The sequence below is a fragment of the Panthera leo genome, chromosome F3 (assembly GCF_018350215.1).
Source record: "Panthera leo isolate Ple1 chromosome F3, P.leo_Ple1_pat1.1, whole genome shotgun sequence".
NCBI classification, from domain to species: domain Eukaryota; kingdom Metazoa; phylum Chordata; class Mammalia; order Carnivora; family Felidae; genus Panthera; species Panthera leo.
Genome location: NC_056696.1, coordinates 55,129,664 through 55,146,596, shown reverse-complemented (window position 1 = coordinate 55,146,596; position 16,933 = coordinate 55,129,664). Strand labels below are relative to the sequence as shown.

The following is a 16,933-nucleotide window of genomic DNA, read 5'->3' as shown; positions in this document are numbered from 1 at the left end:
TACTTACTTGTGTCATCTTATTATCGCAGTTGTATCTTGCGTTAGACGTGGAGACAATTAAAACCAATAGTAATAGTCAGACAGTGATCTACGTGCTGTTCAGATTATCTCATTTCATTCACATTGTAACTCTATAAAATAGATACTATTTCTGTCCCCATTTTGTAGCTGTGGGAGTTGAGACAGTCCTAGAGCTGAAATGTGGAAGAATCAAGATTTGGACGCAGACAGTGTGGACTCAGAGCCCACACTTTTAATCACTGTACTGTTTTCCTCCTAAGAACCATTTTATATTGGAGAAAAAGACACAGCGAATGAAATCCATAAATTCTAGTTTATTTTGTTAAACCAGGTGGATTGTGTATTCCATTGTGATCATGCCTTGGGCAGCAAGAATGACTGCTAAGACTTCTTATTGCTTTGCTTTCTAATCTTATCATAAAAGTATGATTTTGTTGGGACACCTGAGTAGCTCAGTCGAGTAAGCATTCAACTCGATTTCAGCTCAGGTCATGAGCTCACGATTCATGCGTTCAAGCCCCACATGGGTCTCTGCACTGACAGAGCAGAGCCTGCTTGGGATTCTTTGTCTGTCTGTCTCTCTGCCCCTCCCCTGCTCGTTCTCTCTCTCTCTCTCTCTCTCTCTCACTCTCTCTCTCTCTCTCTCTCTCAAAATAAATAAATAAACATTTTAAAAATAAATACAAAGTATGTTTTTGTCACAGTTGATTTTGTAACCTGCAGATTGAAAAATATGATATACATTATGTGGAATTTTGCTGTAAAACAGTGAAAAAGCTTAAACTAGTCAAGTACTTACGGTTTGCTGCTTATGCGTGGATCACACAGAAAGATTTTCATCATTCTAATGTAAGGATACTTCTTCTATTCATGAATATTTAAAGGGTCGATGTCCATTTGTAAGTGTAGTGGGGCAAGAATTTAATACCTGGACAAAAGAAAATGTAGCTTTTTTATTTACTACATTTGATATTTCTCATGAAGTTCCATTTATTACTAGTAGGTGAAGGGACAGTGAGGTGACGGAGTGCATGGGTAGGGGAGCAGGGGTCAGGGAAGTGATCCAGATTTGCCAATTACTGCATCTTGGTATAACGTATTTCCTTGGGCAGCTTACCATTTTTCTTCTTCTTCTTCTTCTTCTTCTTCTTCTTCTTCTTCTTATTCTTCTTCTTCTTCTTCTTCTTTTAATGTTTATTATTTGAGAGAGAGAGAAAGAGAGACAGAGAGAGAGAGAGAGAGAGATAGAGAGCAAGCAGGGAAGGGGCAGAGAGAGGGGGAAACACAGAATCAGAGGCAGGCTCCAGGCCCTGAGCTGTCAGCACAGAGCCCGACGCCGGGCTCGAACTCACAGACTGTGAGATCGTGACCTGAGCTGAAGTCGGCTGCCTAACCGACTGAGCCACCCAGGCACCCCTGTAGCTTACCCTTTTTCTAACAAATGCTCGGTCTTGCAGTTCTTCTCCACCTCCCATCCACTTCTCTCCAAGATGGCAGTGGGGAGCTTAGGTGCCCTGGAGGTTATGGTGGAGATTACCTTAGAGTCATGCACCATCTTAGGTCTGTTCACTATATTTTGGTCCTTGCTGATCTCTGACTGTCTGGTCTAGAATGAACCCTGGTGCCTCGTTCACACACATGAATTTGGTTCTCTTTGGTCTTTTGAGGTATCATGCTGGTACCCATTACTGAATCCCATGGATTCCAGTCATTTGCCCCTAATCTCCAAGTCCTTGTGCTTCTTTGAGTCTCCCCCCCACCCCACCCCCCGCCCCAGGGTTACAGAAGCTCCTGGGTCACCTGTCTGTCACACCCAGGCTGGGGCGGGGACCAGTAACATTCTCAAGCTATCTCTCCAACCCTCTCCTTCCACAGATGTGACAGTTTTTTCCTCCTGTGACAGTTTGGGCAGGATGCCAACTCAAATGTGGCCTCTCCTAGAGGCTTGCCTCTTCATCAGCTGTGCTCAGGAAGCAGACATTCCTCAGATTTCCTCACTTCTCTGATCTTGCACCTAGCTTTGCCCCAGACCAGTGGGGGCAGTTAGAACTTTGGTTTCTAACTTCCTTCCCCTACTTCAGCCTCACCTCTTGTTTCATGCTCCACAGGAATGAGAGGGTCAGGAAGCACCTCGACCTGGCCTCCACAGACAGAAGGGGTTGCCTCTTCACGCTGTATGTCTGTATGTCGTTAGAGGCAACTGTATGTGCATCTCCCAGGCTCTTGATACAGAAACCCGAAAGCACCGAAAGATAGAGATTTAGTGAAGGTGAAAATACAGAGATTTAAAATAATGAAAATATTGTCTCCGTTTTTGTTTGTTTTTATTCATTTGGGTTTCTGGCTCCCTTTTCCTTCTGGAGTCAGACAGTATCAACTAGGTGGATTATCTAGCAAAATGTTGCTAGATTATTTTACAGAATGAACCATATTCCTAGATTTCTGAAACCGCATTACCCATTCAACTTTTTTTTTTTTTCTGACAGACTTCTAGTCTGGTCAAGCTTATTTCTTCATTTCCAATCTATATGCCCTTTTGATCCATACCTTGTGTCTGTGTTTAGCATACAATTCCCCTCCTTCCATCACCTTAAACCCTACCGGTCTCTCCCACTCAGCATCAGCCCCGTCGCCTCCAAAAAATGGCTTTTGCTAAGTTTTGCTAAGTGTTGCAGTTATGAACTCAATGCACACAGTTTAACAGTGGTTTAATAGGTATTAGTTTCATATTTTTTAAGTTTGCAGCGTATTAGCTAGCAGGGATTCATATTATGCTGTTCTTTAGAATTTCCTATAGTAACTAGCAGAGTGCTGGGCATATAAATTAGATGTTTAGTATTTCTTCTCTTTCACTCGATTCTTGACCCACTTAATAGCATGTTTTTGGTTTCTCTTTTTAAGAATAAAGGTAGAATTTTTTAACTCATTCATTCATTTATACCTTAAGGAATAGTTTGTGTATGCTTCCACTTGCTAGAATAGCATCATGGTCATCATTATTATTAATTAGGGCCAGAGCTTGGCACATGTAACAAGATACCCAGATAATGGTAGCTTGATCAAGAAGGGTTCCGTTGTTTTTTCCCTCATGTTGTGAGAAGACATTTGATGGCTTCATTATCAAGGGTGGAAACCTTTGATTCTCGTTCGTTCCTACTCAAAAAAAATGGATGCTGTTGCCTACATCTCAGGCAACCTAAGTACAAAGAAGGACACGAGGCTCATGCCAGAGAAGTAAACCCCATTGAAAGAACTTTCCTTAGAAGCTCCACCAGTGATAGTACATACTTCTTATTGGCCATAAATTGCTTCGCCTAGTCACCACTGACTTTCTTGATTGATGTATTCATGCAACCTAAGTTAAGCTAGATAGTAACTTCTTTGTATTTCAAGCAAATTCTACTGATAAGAATCCCCAAAATGTGGAGATTTTTTTACTGTGTGATTTTATTTTTTTTACTTGAAATATACGTGGGCCAAAGGATATTAAAAGTTACACGTTATTATTTGGGATTTGTGTTACCAATCATTGAAGAAGGTTGGTATATAATATACTAAGATTATATAGTTATCTATTAACTAATATTTGATTTCTTTTTATTAACCCATTCACTCATGTATCCCTTAAGGAATAGCTTGCCTAAGTTCCAACTTGCTCTCTCTTTCTTTCCCCTCTCAAGTCACTGTTCTGTTCTTTTTCTTTTTAAGTTACACAAACATTTTAGTGCACCTTAAAGTATAATAATCAGGTTTTGAAATACATTACAGAAGATTGAATGTTTGCCAGCATGCTTGCTTCCGGAGAACAGCTTAGAGAATGTTATCTTAAGTGTTTTGTTTGCTAAATATAAGCCATGTTAAGTTCATCAGTTTTAAAATGTGGAGACTATCAGGATTTTTTTTAGTAAATTACTGTCAATGTATCCTTGAGATTCCTAGAAACAATCTTTTAGACATCAAAACTACCCCGTAATTTTTTTTCTCTTAATGCAAATTAAGATTTCATATATCACTATCAATTTAAGGTGGAAAGAAATTGACTAGTTCATAAAAACATTTTGAAAAACAAGAAGAATAATATGTAGTTCAAAAAGGTATATGTGCAACTAATAACGTTGTGATAAATTACCAGATAATTAATGTAGAAAGAATAATATTAGTTTTAACTAAAATGTCAATCAAGTGTTTTAAGTATAGTTTAAGTAACTTAAAACTAAGCACTCAAGATTTCTCCTAGTCTGCCTATATTCTTAAAGTACATTTTTTAATGCACATGATAGAATTTTTCATACAAAAAGCCATCTTAATATTTTTTTATGTTATCAATCATGTTGGTTGGCTGAATGTCATAATTATCTTTACTGCTGTTACCTCCTGACCTCCTCTAACTACAAAAAAAAAAAAAAAAAAATTCACATGTACCCAGCTTTTCGGTATGTTGTAATTCTCATTAGGAATGAGAACTATTGAGTATCCTTTTCTTTTGTAGGTTCTAGCCTTCATATAATAGACTCTGTGTATGCTAAACTCCAAAGAGAAAACATTTCCTAGCTTCTATTTTCTGTATATGCGACTCCTTTTTTTTTTTTTTTCACTTCTGCAGAATAGTGGGAGACAGGAGAGGAGACTTCAAAGCACCCATTAGAATTTTTATTCGTTGTCTGAAATTCCTTTAAACAGTTGAACATTACTTTTAAAAGCATTTTGAATGTCCAGAGAAATAAAAGGATTTTTATAAACAAATTCCCTGGCAGGAGCTACATTACGCGCTATATATTTCAGGCTAATAATAAGGGCTCACTGTAGGTCAGTGTGTCGTATCCCAGCGGTGTCTAGTGAGATGGAGGTTATCTTATATGTCAGCTGGCTAACCCTGTGAACAATTTTGAGCAGGCAAGATAATGGGACTGAATTCTGAAATGAGAGTTGAAATATACTGAAATAGTGTCACATGTGAGAACAGTAACTTTTTAAAAATAAATGTAGTCACCTTTTGACATCATTAGGCATATTTGATAATAATGCTTAATGGCGTATATTTTAAGTGGATAGATTGGGTAGAGGATGAAGTGAATCCTATATAATTGTATGTTTAAATAGATAAATAAAAAATCATAAATTCTGTCGTGCACAGAAGATTTTCATTGATAGAAAGGTACTGAGCAGAACTGATAATATTTTTTTCTTCTCTTATGATTACTAAATTAGTATTACCTGATAGTAGTAATGTTTCAACTTCTTGACTGCAATTTTAAGTTTTGAATATAAAATTACTTCTACCCAAACATAGGTGCAATAATATAGAAATCTTTAAAATTGCTTTGCTTTACTGAATTTCCAGGACAGTATCTGCATAAAACATTATATAAAATGTGTTAATGCCCTTTTTAAAATGTAATTCTTTAAAGGATTTTTCATTCAGTCTTTCATTATATTTCCCTGAAAAGTCCGTAAATAGACACTTAATTTTGAGAAAAAGTTTGGGTGTATATGTGGGTGTATGCAAATGAACCTCAAGAAAATATGTACTTTTAAATGTGGATATGATTGTGTGATATAAATTGAATAAGATAATCCATATGCTGTCATGGTAATATAAGCTAAAATTTTAGAAGATGTAATAGATTTTAAGTATAATCTAAGTTATGTTGAATTTGGATGAAATTACAAAGTTTTCTTACATCATCTTATGCACATTTTGTTTGTTATTTGGCATTCACTTTTACAAAAGGCAGGTCTTTACACACGGAGGATTTTGTATAAACATATGTGGGCACATCCTTATTTTCTGAAGCCAGTGCAGGCATCGTAAATGAATGATTTAGGAAGCCTTTGGTCAGCCAGCAGAGGCCACTCACAGCTTGCTACTAAACTGGACGGCAAAGCAGAACTCCCTCTTTAATCACTATTTGCCATCATTCTGAGCTGGTTAATTTTTAGTTTCTTACTCAAAAAAAAAAAAAAATTACTGTGGAGCAGTATGAAAAAAAGTTGTTGCTCTATTTGTTTTTTAATTACGTGGTGATTAATCTTTTGCATTAAAGTATTTAGATCGTTCATTATTAGTGCTTACCAGAATGAGAATTTATGCACTTAATAATTAGAAGTATTATTATTCTGATAGGCCAATCCTTCTAAATTCTTAATTATTAATGCTGACTTATTTTAACGAGGGAAAAAAACTTTAAGGATTTCAAATAATTACGATGTTTAGTTTTAGATTAAAAACGTAACAATTGCTAATGTCGTATATGTACGTATACATATGTATGTATATTTCTAAACCTTCACCAATTTAGTATAATTCACATTTTGACAGTTCTTTTAGAGAAATCTATGTGCTACTATTACTTGAACATATGCTGAGATTACTTCCAGATTATCTGAAGCCTGTCTTCATTCACTACTTCACGTGATGCTGGCAGCTGAAAGGTTAGCATCTTCCCTTTGACACATAGGATTCCCGCTAGGAAGGCTAATCCACAATTGAAAGGAAAGCCTTGTGCTTCTCTGTGCTTTATTTCCTGTGATTTTTTGATTCTTTATAAAACCTTTTTGGTTTGAAGGTGTAATCTCACATTTACATTGATACCTACTTTTGAAGGGGAAAAAAAATGGTCCACGTTCCCTAATTTTCCAAGTTCCTAAGCATATTCTCATCATGGAGTGCTTACCCCTCTTTAGTATAGTTTTTAAATTTCTTACTACTTGGGGCTCCTGGGTGGCTCAGTCGGTTGAGCGTCCGGCTTCAGCTCGGGTCACGATCTCACAGATCCTGAGTTCAAGCCCCGCATCGGGCTCTCTGCTGACAGCTCGGAGCCTGAAGCATGCTTCAGATTCTGTGTCTCCGTCTCTCTGCGCCTTCCCCACTCATGCTCTGTCTCTATCTCTCAAAAATGAATAAATGTTTAAAAAATTAAAAAATAAATAAATAAAAATATTTTTTTTTACTACTTTGGCTGTAATGACTGGTCGTAGAACTGTTTCTTATTCCCGTTAGCGAATCCATACCATATGCTAACCTCCCTGTTTGGACTACCATGCTTCTTCTTGCCTATACTTACAATAGCCACATAGATTACTCTGAACTTACAAGTAAGGACCAGAGTATCATCCTTGGAGGTATAATTCTTGGCCGAAGATTTTCTGAGAGTATATTCTAGATTCAGGCAAGCATCTCCTACAGCAAATCCCCAAATACAGAAAACACTTGTTTTGGTGTATTGTCTCCTTTGTGTAGTCCCGGAAGAGAAAAAGTAATAGGTTGGGAATAGGACAATTTAGGTTCAGATCTAGCTCTGTTTAATCTTGGTGATCTGGGGCATGTGCCCTCATCTGACATTTGAGAATAATGATGCTTATTTACTCATCCACCTTGCCCATGAAAACACCTTATAAGCAGGCAAGAGCTATAAAGCTTAGGCGTGTCGTTATCATTACTAACAATGATAGTAATTCTTGATGTGCCATGGTGGTCATTATCACACTTTCTTTGTTCATTTATTCACGTTTACATCCTTCCAAGAAGGATTAAAAATTGCTGAAAATATAATGGAACAATACCTTGACGACGAGGCAAAATCACTGTTATATACACTACAATATAATTCAGGTGACGTGAAGGCTATGAGGGGTAGATGACACATAGATCCAGTGTGAAATCCACTGATAAGAGGAAGCTTTGATTGTGAATATTGGTAAATTTTAAAGTGAAAACCTGGCACACATTTCTGTAATGTTACTACACTTTATAAAATTCCAAAGGCATTTTCTTAGTTGGAAAATCAAGTTCTAGTGTATGCATTTAGTAATTTAGTACAACACTTTTTGAAATCTCAGCTAATTCAGTTGTCCTCAGAAATGGACCATCTTCCCTACTGAGTGTTCCTTCTAGGAGGACATTGTCTAAAGCTAAATCTTCTGACAGGTGAAGACTTATAGTGACCTCTACCTCATATCCAACACGTCACCAAGCACACATGAGGTATTCCACACGCACCTACTATTTTTTAGTGTCTTAGAGCCATAAAGAGGATTTTTGCTAGTCTACTGTATAAATACACATTTTACTTTAATAGAAATCGAGGCAAATGAAGGTAAAATGTGAATTAGCACATGAATTACTTGCTGATTTTTTATCCTTTAAAACACACAAAACAAACAAACAAACAAAAAAAAAAAAAAAAAAAAAACACCCTGGAATCAAAAGGGTTCCTTAAACTCAGGACTTTATCATGACATCAAAAAGATTATATTCAGTGTGACAGAGAACTAAAATCACCCAATGGAATGGGAACCATATAGCACTTATCATATAGCAAATATAAGCATAATTTTACATACAGAGTAGTTAAGTAGTAAACATTTGTTAAATTATATCAAGTAGAGCAGTTTTGGGTGCTGACAAGGGAAGAAGTCAGTTACTCATAAGGAAGGATCACGCTGGAAAATAAGGATCGGATTAGAGAGGGCTTTGAATGCATTTTTCATTAGTTTTAATTTTACTTTCAGCACAGAGCTATGGATAGCTCTGGAATGAGAAAAGTGACATGTGAAAAGCAGCGAGTTAGAAAGTTGAATTTGGCAAGTTGGTAAGATGGATTGGAGCAGGGAGAGATAATTGCATACAACTCCCTTCTCACAGGTGATTTTTTTTCCCCTTCTTCCTGATAAATCAGATAACTACTTTGTTTCCCTTTAATCTTATAAATGATATCCATTTATACTACCTGAATTGTCCTTCTTTGTATTGCTTTACAAGTAATTCTAAAGTAATTTTTATTTTTTTGTACGTTGCTATCGAAGTAATTCTAGTGTTATTTCCTTGAATGTTTTCCATCCCCAAGTAGATTGTGCCTTTGTGAATTGTGACCATTCTGTAATATTATATATGAGAATAGAGGACACAATGAAATATTTTATTCATTCTCCACCTATCTTGTATCAGGACTTTTTAGAACACTTGATATAAAACTCACTTGAAATACTTTTGGAGAACCGTTTTGTTTATTTTGCCGTATGGGGTCCAAAGATGTACAGTCTGTACCTTCATTTTAACAGCTAATTAATCGAAATCAGTTACTGCAAAGCATGTAGGGTATTATTTCTTGTGATTGTTTTTGAATGAAGATAAATGTGTACACTAGCAAGCCTAATACATTTCCTTCCATCTCTGCTCTGCTCCCCTTACTTCCTACCCTCAGGGCTTAAAGCCCTATTGTTAAGCCTTGGTTTGCTGAGTTGTGTTCCTTATTATCTGTCACATATATTTGACTGACACACGTGTTGAACGTAGCAGGGGGCCTTCATGCCGAGCCTGGTAAAGTTTAGGGGCTTCTTTCTCTCTTCAGAGAAGTTGAGTCAAATGAACACTGGTCCTTAGAGAAGCAGAAAACTTCCGAGTCTTGACACGCGGGCAGGAAGGTTCAGGCAACATCGCCCTGGAGCCTGGAGGCCCGGCGGATTTGATTGACCAGTCCTCACAAAACCGAAAGGCCTTCTTTCGGATGGCATCCTGCCACCCTAAGTATTTGTCAATGTGGGCGCTGAAGCAGAATCGCATTTGGAAAGCAAACAAAATGTAATTGCAAATAAGAGCAAAGTTGGAAGGAGAAGGACTGTATTGGAGGGAGAGAAGAAAGCATGATGGCCTCTTGTACTTCCTGGGGACATAACACTTCATTTACAGAAGGAATCTTGATCCTTGAAAGTATGAGTAGGGGTGTCATCCCACGTTGGACAGGCTTTTCATGAATCCTGTAAGACCGTTGTGTCTCAGATATGTTTACCTGATTTGGGAAGTAATTGATTCAGTTATCTAATTGTAGAAGAACAGGATGGAATGTGGCAGATTTGTTCACAACAAAACGAAAATGAGATGTAAAAACAAGCGTGGTGTTTTACCTTTTGAGGACAGTTATGAAATTGGCATTAATAAATCAGTGATAGAAAGAATAAGAAACCATTTTATTTTATTTTTTTAACGTTTATTTATTTTTGAGACAGAGAGAGACAGAGCATGAACGGGGGAGGGTCAGAGAGAGAGGGAGACACAGAATCTGAAACAGGCTCCAGGCTCTGAGCAGTCAGCACAGGGCCCGACGCAGGGCTCGAACCCACGGACCGGGAGATCGTGACCTGAGCCGAAGTCGGACGCTTAGCTGACTGAGCCACCCAGGCGCCCCAGAATAAGAACCCATTTTAATGTGGCTAATGAAAGTGAGAGGATGTTTTGTCACTGATGTCATACAGCTAAATTTCCCACATAGTCTTACTTACTGACCTTACTGACAGTGGTACTTCCTTGTACAACCGTTACTCAGTTTTCATCTGCCATTATTACATTCCTATTTTCTGAGGTTGGTAATAGTAAATAACAATAGCAAAAACCAAACCCATGTGGTCTTTTAGCATTATAGTTTATTTCACAGTCCAAAATGGCCAGAAGTTGACAACTGCTTTGTTATCTAGAGACCATCCATTGCTTTCTAGCTTTGAGTTGTCTTTTTTGTTTGTTTAATAACTTCCGTAATAAACATAGTCAATGAGAAGAAATATACCTACCTTACTTAGGACTGTAGTCACTATTGATATAACAACATTTAAACGTGAATCTTAAGAATTCTGGACATACAGTGTGATGTCTACGATTGTCATCAGTAGCTTTTGCCCAATTACATAAATATCTCCAGAGTCTTAACAAAGAGTCTAACAATGTGGAAATACTGTTTCTCATGAAGAACAGAATACCTGCTCCTGCTCCGATCTTGTGGAATAAAATCTACTTTTCCTAAGAGAAAAACTTTACTATATGAATATTTTATTGATATTTAAAGAGATGTTTTTGCTTTTTTTTAAATTTGTTATTTCTTTCTAAGACATTTCTGTAATAACTGGAAGCCATATTTTTTGGAAAATATAACAACGTAATTGCCATACTTGTTTAGTAGAAATTATTACTTTGCCGTGATGTTTAAAACTGCTTCATTTATTTTTATGAAGATTCCTATCTAACCCTAAATTGTAGTTTTAGAAAGAATTTTGCAAGAATATTGCTTGATATTTTATAACATTGAAGTATCTACTAATAATCAATCATATTAAATACACGCTTCCAAATTTAAAATACACGGAAACTTTAGTATAGCACTGTTTTCCACGGGGTGAATTCTGTATGAGGATCTTACTCTCAGATTTTCAAAATGGGTGTCTAGTCCCAAAGTCGCAAAGGTCTCCGTAGTAAAGACATTTCACTCCTGACACAGACTAGTGATATTAACCCTGAGAAGATCATCATGTGTCGACCTCAGTGTCGTATAATTTCATTAAGAAAAAATTCTAAATTATGGCTGTTGTCATATCTTCAAAAGTAAAACAAAAATGGACTTGAAAGAACAGGAAAGGGTATTCACCTCTTTCATTTTTTAAAAAAGGACCATGTCCTATGGAAAGATGGAAAGTCATTTAAATATCTACATTTGGTACTGTAAATCTTTTGAGAGTTATTTGCAACAATTGAATTGAGCTTATAGTTTATACATCTATGATTTCTGAGAAATACACAGTGTGATTATTTCTGACTAGATTGAAAGCTTACATTTGTATTGTGGGATAAATTAGTTACAAATTCGGTTTTATTGTATTCAGTTGCATTGTTTTCATCAGGCAATTTATCACATGGGGGTATGTGAAATTTCTTCATTTATTAAATTTCAGATTATGTATTTCAAGCCAGAGCAAGACTTAAACATTTTTCCATAAGTATAGCTTCAGGTAAACAAACAATTTTAGCCCTGAAAATAGCTTCTGCTTCTGTCAACACGTTGTTTATTCTTTCTCTGAGATAAAAAGTTCAGTTTTCTGATATTTGTACCAAGATAAAGTCAGTAAACAAGATTAATATAGTGTGGAAAAGGTTGTCAGCAGCCCTGGCAAAGGAAATAAGTTGCCTGTACATAGAACATACTGTAAACTGAATAAAAGTGTCAGGTCCACCATGAGATAATGTGATCATGAACCTCTAACAAAGCATGACATAGGCACAGTCGGCTTTTCTCATAGCCACAGTGTAGAAAATGGATTACTGTATTCCTGGGATACCCACTGGAATAGCATGAAAACCTCATTTTGAGATGAATGCAGGATGTAGTCCTGGAGTTGAGCCACATGTTTACCTGTGGTGCCCAAACCATAGGGTTATTAATGTCATCATCTGCGCACATGTGCAGTATTTGCATTTCTTGGAATTTCAGAGGGTATGCGGGCCTCCTCGTTACCCGAGTGAAAAAAGAACAAACACATTTTTGGAAACGTTAGGCTTTTTTCATAGGCATTTTCCTGCCTCATCGTGCTTTCTTTGGTGGTATACTTTAAGTGGCACGTTTATAATTATGCGGGGGTTTTTATTATTATGATGATAGAGCCTAAGTTATGACCTTTTGTTGTAAAATATGTCTCGTTGATTGTGATTGTAGATTCATTCTTGCTTGCATGGCGCTGCTTGCGTTTGCCTTTGAAAACCCTCTATAAAATACAAGGTGTGAATTTTTTTAATGAGAGTAGCTTAGATTATGAAAAATTATTTTGAAACTTTGACTATCAGACTTTTAATTTTGTTGAGAAATAAAGGAATAAAATGTTGTTCTTTTAGGTGAAATTATATGTTGTTCTGCGCAAATATGTAGATTATCCCCAACTTTATGGGAAAACTATGAAAAGGACTAGCGACTACTTCCTTGACTCAAGTTCTTGCATGCATTTAAATGTGTGCATTATGTTTAGGAATTAACCACAAATCCGTTGGTTTTGGGTAATATCACTTGCTCAACACTAATTAAGCGAACCTCTTTTTTTGTGTGTATGATGAAGTATACGCATAATTGAGCAGTATTTGGAAACAAGAGTCAGTGGTCTAGTTCTTAACATTTTTTTTTTTATTATAAAAGTACTTTTTAACTAGTCTTAAAATTCTAGCAGAGGAACTATACAGTAAACCAAAACAAGAGGCCCTTCTTACCCAGAATGAAATTACACTTTTGGTCCATGCAATGTGGTTTAGCTTTTGAGAATTAATATTTTATTCTCCATTTTAGAGTGGAAGTCCTCAAACGGAAACGTCCCTTTATTATTCATGGGATTTTTTTTTTTTTTTAAGAAACTCATCCGTGATTTATTTTTTGTTTCCACTCTCCTTTCAGGTGGGCACCCCGGGCCCTGTCAGTAACAAGAGAATGGTTCACTTTTCCCCAGATTCACATCACCATGAGTGAGTACACACTGATTTGTATAATCTTGGGGTATTCTCCATCTTTCTTTTGGAAAACTGGTAGCTGTTGCTAGTAAAGGTGGTTTAATTTGCACTTTTTATACCACTGACATTGACAGTTGTGCAGGAACAATTTCAACCTGTGGCAGAAATGTAAATAAAGGTTTTTGAATACAATCATTCTTTTCTTTGGGACAGAATTTGAAATTCTAAGTTTTCATTACATTAAGTAGCATCAAGCTCTCCTCCTACTCTTCCTGTCTTCCTCCCTACTCTTTCCAAAGCACTAAAACACAAAGTGACTACTTAACTCATTACTTCTCTGCTTTCTGCTCCGGCCCAGCAAGAGACGTGAAGGAACCAGAACGTATTTTCATTTGGCAGCAAAAGGGAGAGTCTAATTTACTAAGTAATTCCAAAAATTAAAAATTGAGCTTCAACGTTGGTAAATTATTGGGCGAATTTCTAGGTGCTAGTTCTGTTTCTAAGTACATCTTTATCAGAAGAGCTTCAATACATATATATTTTGGGTCAGTACCGTGTCTCCTGGGAAATTGGTTGAACTTGAAGAAAAAGGCCATAAGATATGGAAAGACATGGATTCATGATTGAATGAATTTTTTCTGGCAAGCAATCATATTAGGATCCATTAGATCCTAGCTTTTAAATCCCTTCCTTAACCAATGTAAAACAAATTATTGTTCATCTGTAGTTTATTTTATATAGATTATTAATACAAAATGTAATCTATATGATATAAAATATTATTTATACAGATTATTATTTTCTGGAGTATTTATTTTATAGGTTACAATATCATAATCTTTCCTTTAAATAGTTTATTTCATTCATTTTTATTATCCTATAAGACCTTTTCTCTATTTATTTTTTTTTTTAACGTTTATTTATTTTTGAGACAGAGAGAGACACAGCATGAACGGGGGAGGGGCAGAGAGAGAGGGAGACACAGAATCGGAAGCAGGCTCCAGGCTCTGAGCCATCAGCCCAGAGCCCGACGCGGGGCTCGAACTCGCAGACCGCGAGATCGTGACCTGAGCTGAAGTCGGACGCTCAACCGACTGAGCCACCCAGGCGGCCGTCTCTATTTATTTATACATATTAACTTAACTTTTTGTTCCGACATGAATCAAAACCACTAGCAAGTAGATATGGAGCCATCTTTAAACCAAAACTTGCATTTGTTAATGATTGTAAATGCTCTGAGGGCAGACAAATCTCTTTGTCACTATTGGAGTCCGGTGCTAACAGTGCCTAGTAGACAGAAAATAGTAATTGAGTGAATGCAGATATGAAAGTGTGAATGTAAAATGGGGCAAATTGGATAATGTCAACTGAGTACTGCTTCTCCAGTTAGCAGGTATGACCCTCACTGTGTGCCCCTGACATCCATTCCACACGAATCTCCCCAGTGGTTCTTAATCAATTAAATAAGATTCTCTAGGAGTGGAACTCAGATGTCACTATTTTTAGAGTTTCCGAGGTTACCCAATGTGCTTGATTACCATTCTGTCAACACTCAGGACTAACATGGAGTCATTTCACCACCTTGCACCCTCCATGCTACCAGTCCTGTCCAGTCTCTTCAGTATCTCATGCTGACTCCATCTTTTCCACTTCCTGCTCTATTCCTTTAAATAAGCACTGCTATCTTTTATATTAGTACAGGATCCTAGTGAATCTTTCTGTCTCTGTGTTCTCACTCTTTGAGTACATAGTGCTTACTTTTGCTAAAGTTCATTCTGATTCTTTAATTCCCCTACTTGTAAACCCCCAGTATTGCCTCTTGACAGTGGAAAAACCTCGTTAACATATTATTAAAAGCTCTTCAGGATCTGACTCCAGTACCTTTCTGCCTGATCCATTATTTCTCCTTCTTAGATAATGGTCCAACTGTCTTCCCTGGTCTGCCTGTCTTCCCTAAATATGACCTCTGCATCACTGCCCTAGGATTTTTCTCTTGGATTCTCTCCTACCCAGATCTTTCAAAAATCCAATTTGTCTTTAATCAGTCTTGACTGGTTGAAAACCACCATTTTATCAGAACGTACTAGATACTAGTAACAGAATACAATACGAAACGAACAATAGCCTGAGCCGAAAGATTTTATTTTGTTTCTCACATAAGAAGTCAAGAGGGAGGTGGCCCTAAGGCTTCTCAGTGGCGTAAAATTACTATCACCGGCCAGACTGTTTCCGATTTTCTGTTTCGTCATCTGTTCCTAGAGCTCCTGTAACAAAGCACCACAAACTCGGTGGTTTAAACAACAGAAATGTGCTGTCAGGCAGTTCTGAAGGTTGGAAGGTCAGGTGTCAGCAGGGCTGGTTCCTTCTGAGGCTGGAGGGAGAAGCTGTTCCAGGCCTTTGTCCACACCTGTGGTTTCTGCCAGCCTCTGCCGCTCATTGGCTCCTACTGTGTCACGCTAATCTCTGCCTCCATCTTCCTAGGGCCTTTTCCATGTGTGTGTATCTGTCTCTGTGTCCACAGTTCTCCTTTTTATAAGGACGCAGGGACAGAAATATGAGGACACTTTATAAGGTCAGAGTAGAACCTACCCTAGATGACCTCATTTGAACTTGGTTACCTCTGTCAAGATCTATCTCAAAAATAAGGTCGTATTCCGAGCTACTAGAGGTTAGGACTCCAGCCTATCTTTCTGGGGGACCAATTCAACACATAATACCATATTTACCTTTCTTTCTTATGCCCTCATAGTTATGGCCTCATGCCTATAACTTCACATGTCATGTCTGCTTTCAAGGCAAGAAGAAGAGGAAAGGACCAGTGCTAGGAGCTCTCCGCCAGAAGCAAAATTCCTTTCAAAACCACTCACCCACCTTTCCTTAGCTCTCATTGGCCAGAACTGGGTTATTTGGTCACCCGGAGTTGCAAGGGAGTTTAGGGAACCAGTATCTGGCAAAGTTTTAGATCAGTCATGATTGATTACTTGGGTCTGGCACATAGTGCTCCTAACAGGACTTGTCACATGCAAATCATTGACTCCTCAACATGCACGCACAACCCTTCTCTCCATACATACATGTGTTTGGAATACCTTCCCTGTCTTTCCCGAAGGACCCCGCTTCAGAATCTCATCCACTTACTTCAGTTATCTCAAAATCTCCTCCAAGACCTCCGAGTGGCATGGAGTTTTAATCAGACCTGGCTATGGCTCTTTGCAGTACAGTGACTCATAAATTTAAAGCACCCGTAGATACAATACAGAATTGTGGAGAAGGCGGGCTATTTCAGCAGAAGCTCCCATTCGGGAAGTGAGGCACTCAGGACTCAGCCTGCTAAAACCCATGTATCCAATGTGGCAGGCGATTCTCCTTTTTCTACTTTCTTGGAAGCGCTTGCTTATTATTTATACTCTAAGATCACGACTGACATGTTCATTGCACCAGGAGCACTTCCAGGCTAGTGCACGGTTCTAGCAGCCCATTGCTTGCTTGTTTTGTTTTTCCTTCCTCAGCTTAGTTGAGATATAATTGACAAATAAAATTGTAATATATTTATTTATTTAAATGTTTGTTTGTTTTTGAGAGACAGAGAGAGAGAGAGAGAGAGAGAGAGATTGAGAGAGCACAAGCACAGGAAGGGCAGAGAGAGAGGGAGACAGAGGATCT

General features: G+C 37.6%; 1 protein-coding gene across 4 annotated transcripts in view; it reads left to right on the top strand.

Moving 5' to 3' along the window:
* Positions 1 to 16,933, top strand: part of GPATCH2 (G-patch domain containing 2) — a 176,104-nt gene that overhangs the window by 94,216 nt on the left and 64,955 nt on the right. For all 4 annotated transcript variants that reach the window (XM_042926285.1, XM_042926286.1, XM_042926289.1 and 1 more), the window contains exon 6: positions 13,218 to 13,285. In XM_042926285.1, coding sequence (XP_042782219.1) covers positions 13,218 to 13,285 — 68 coding nt within the window. The remainder of the gene's footprint in view (positions 1 to 13,217; positions 13,286 to 16,933) is intronic.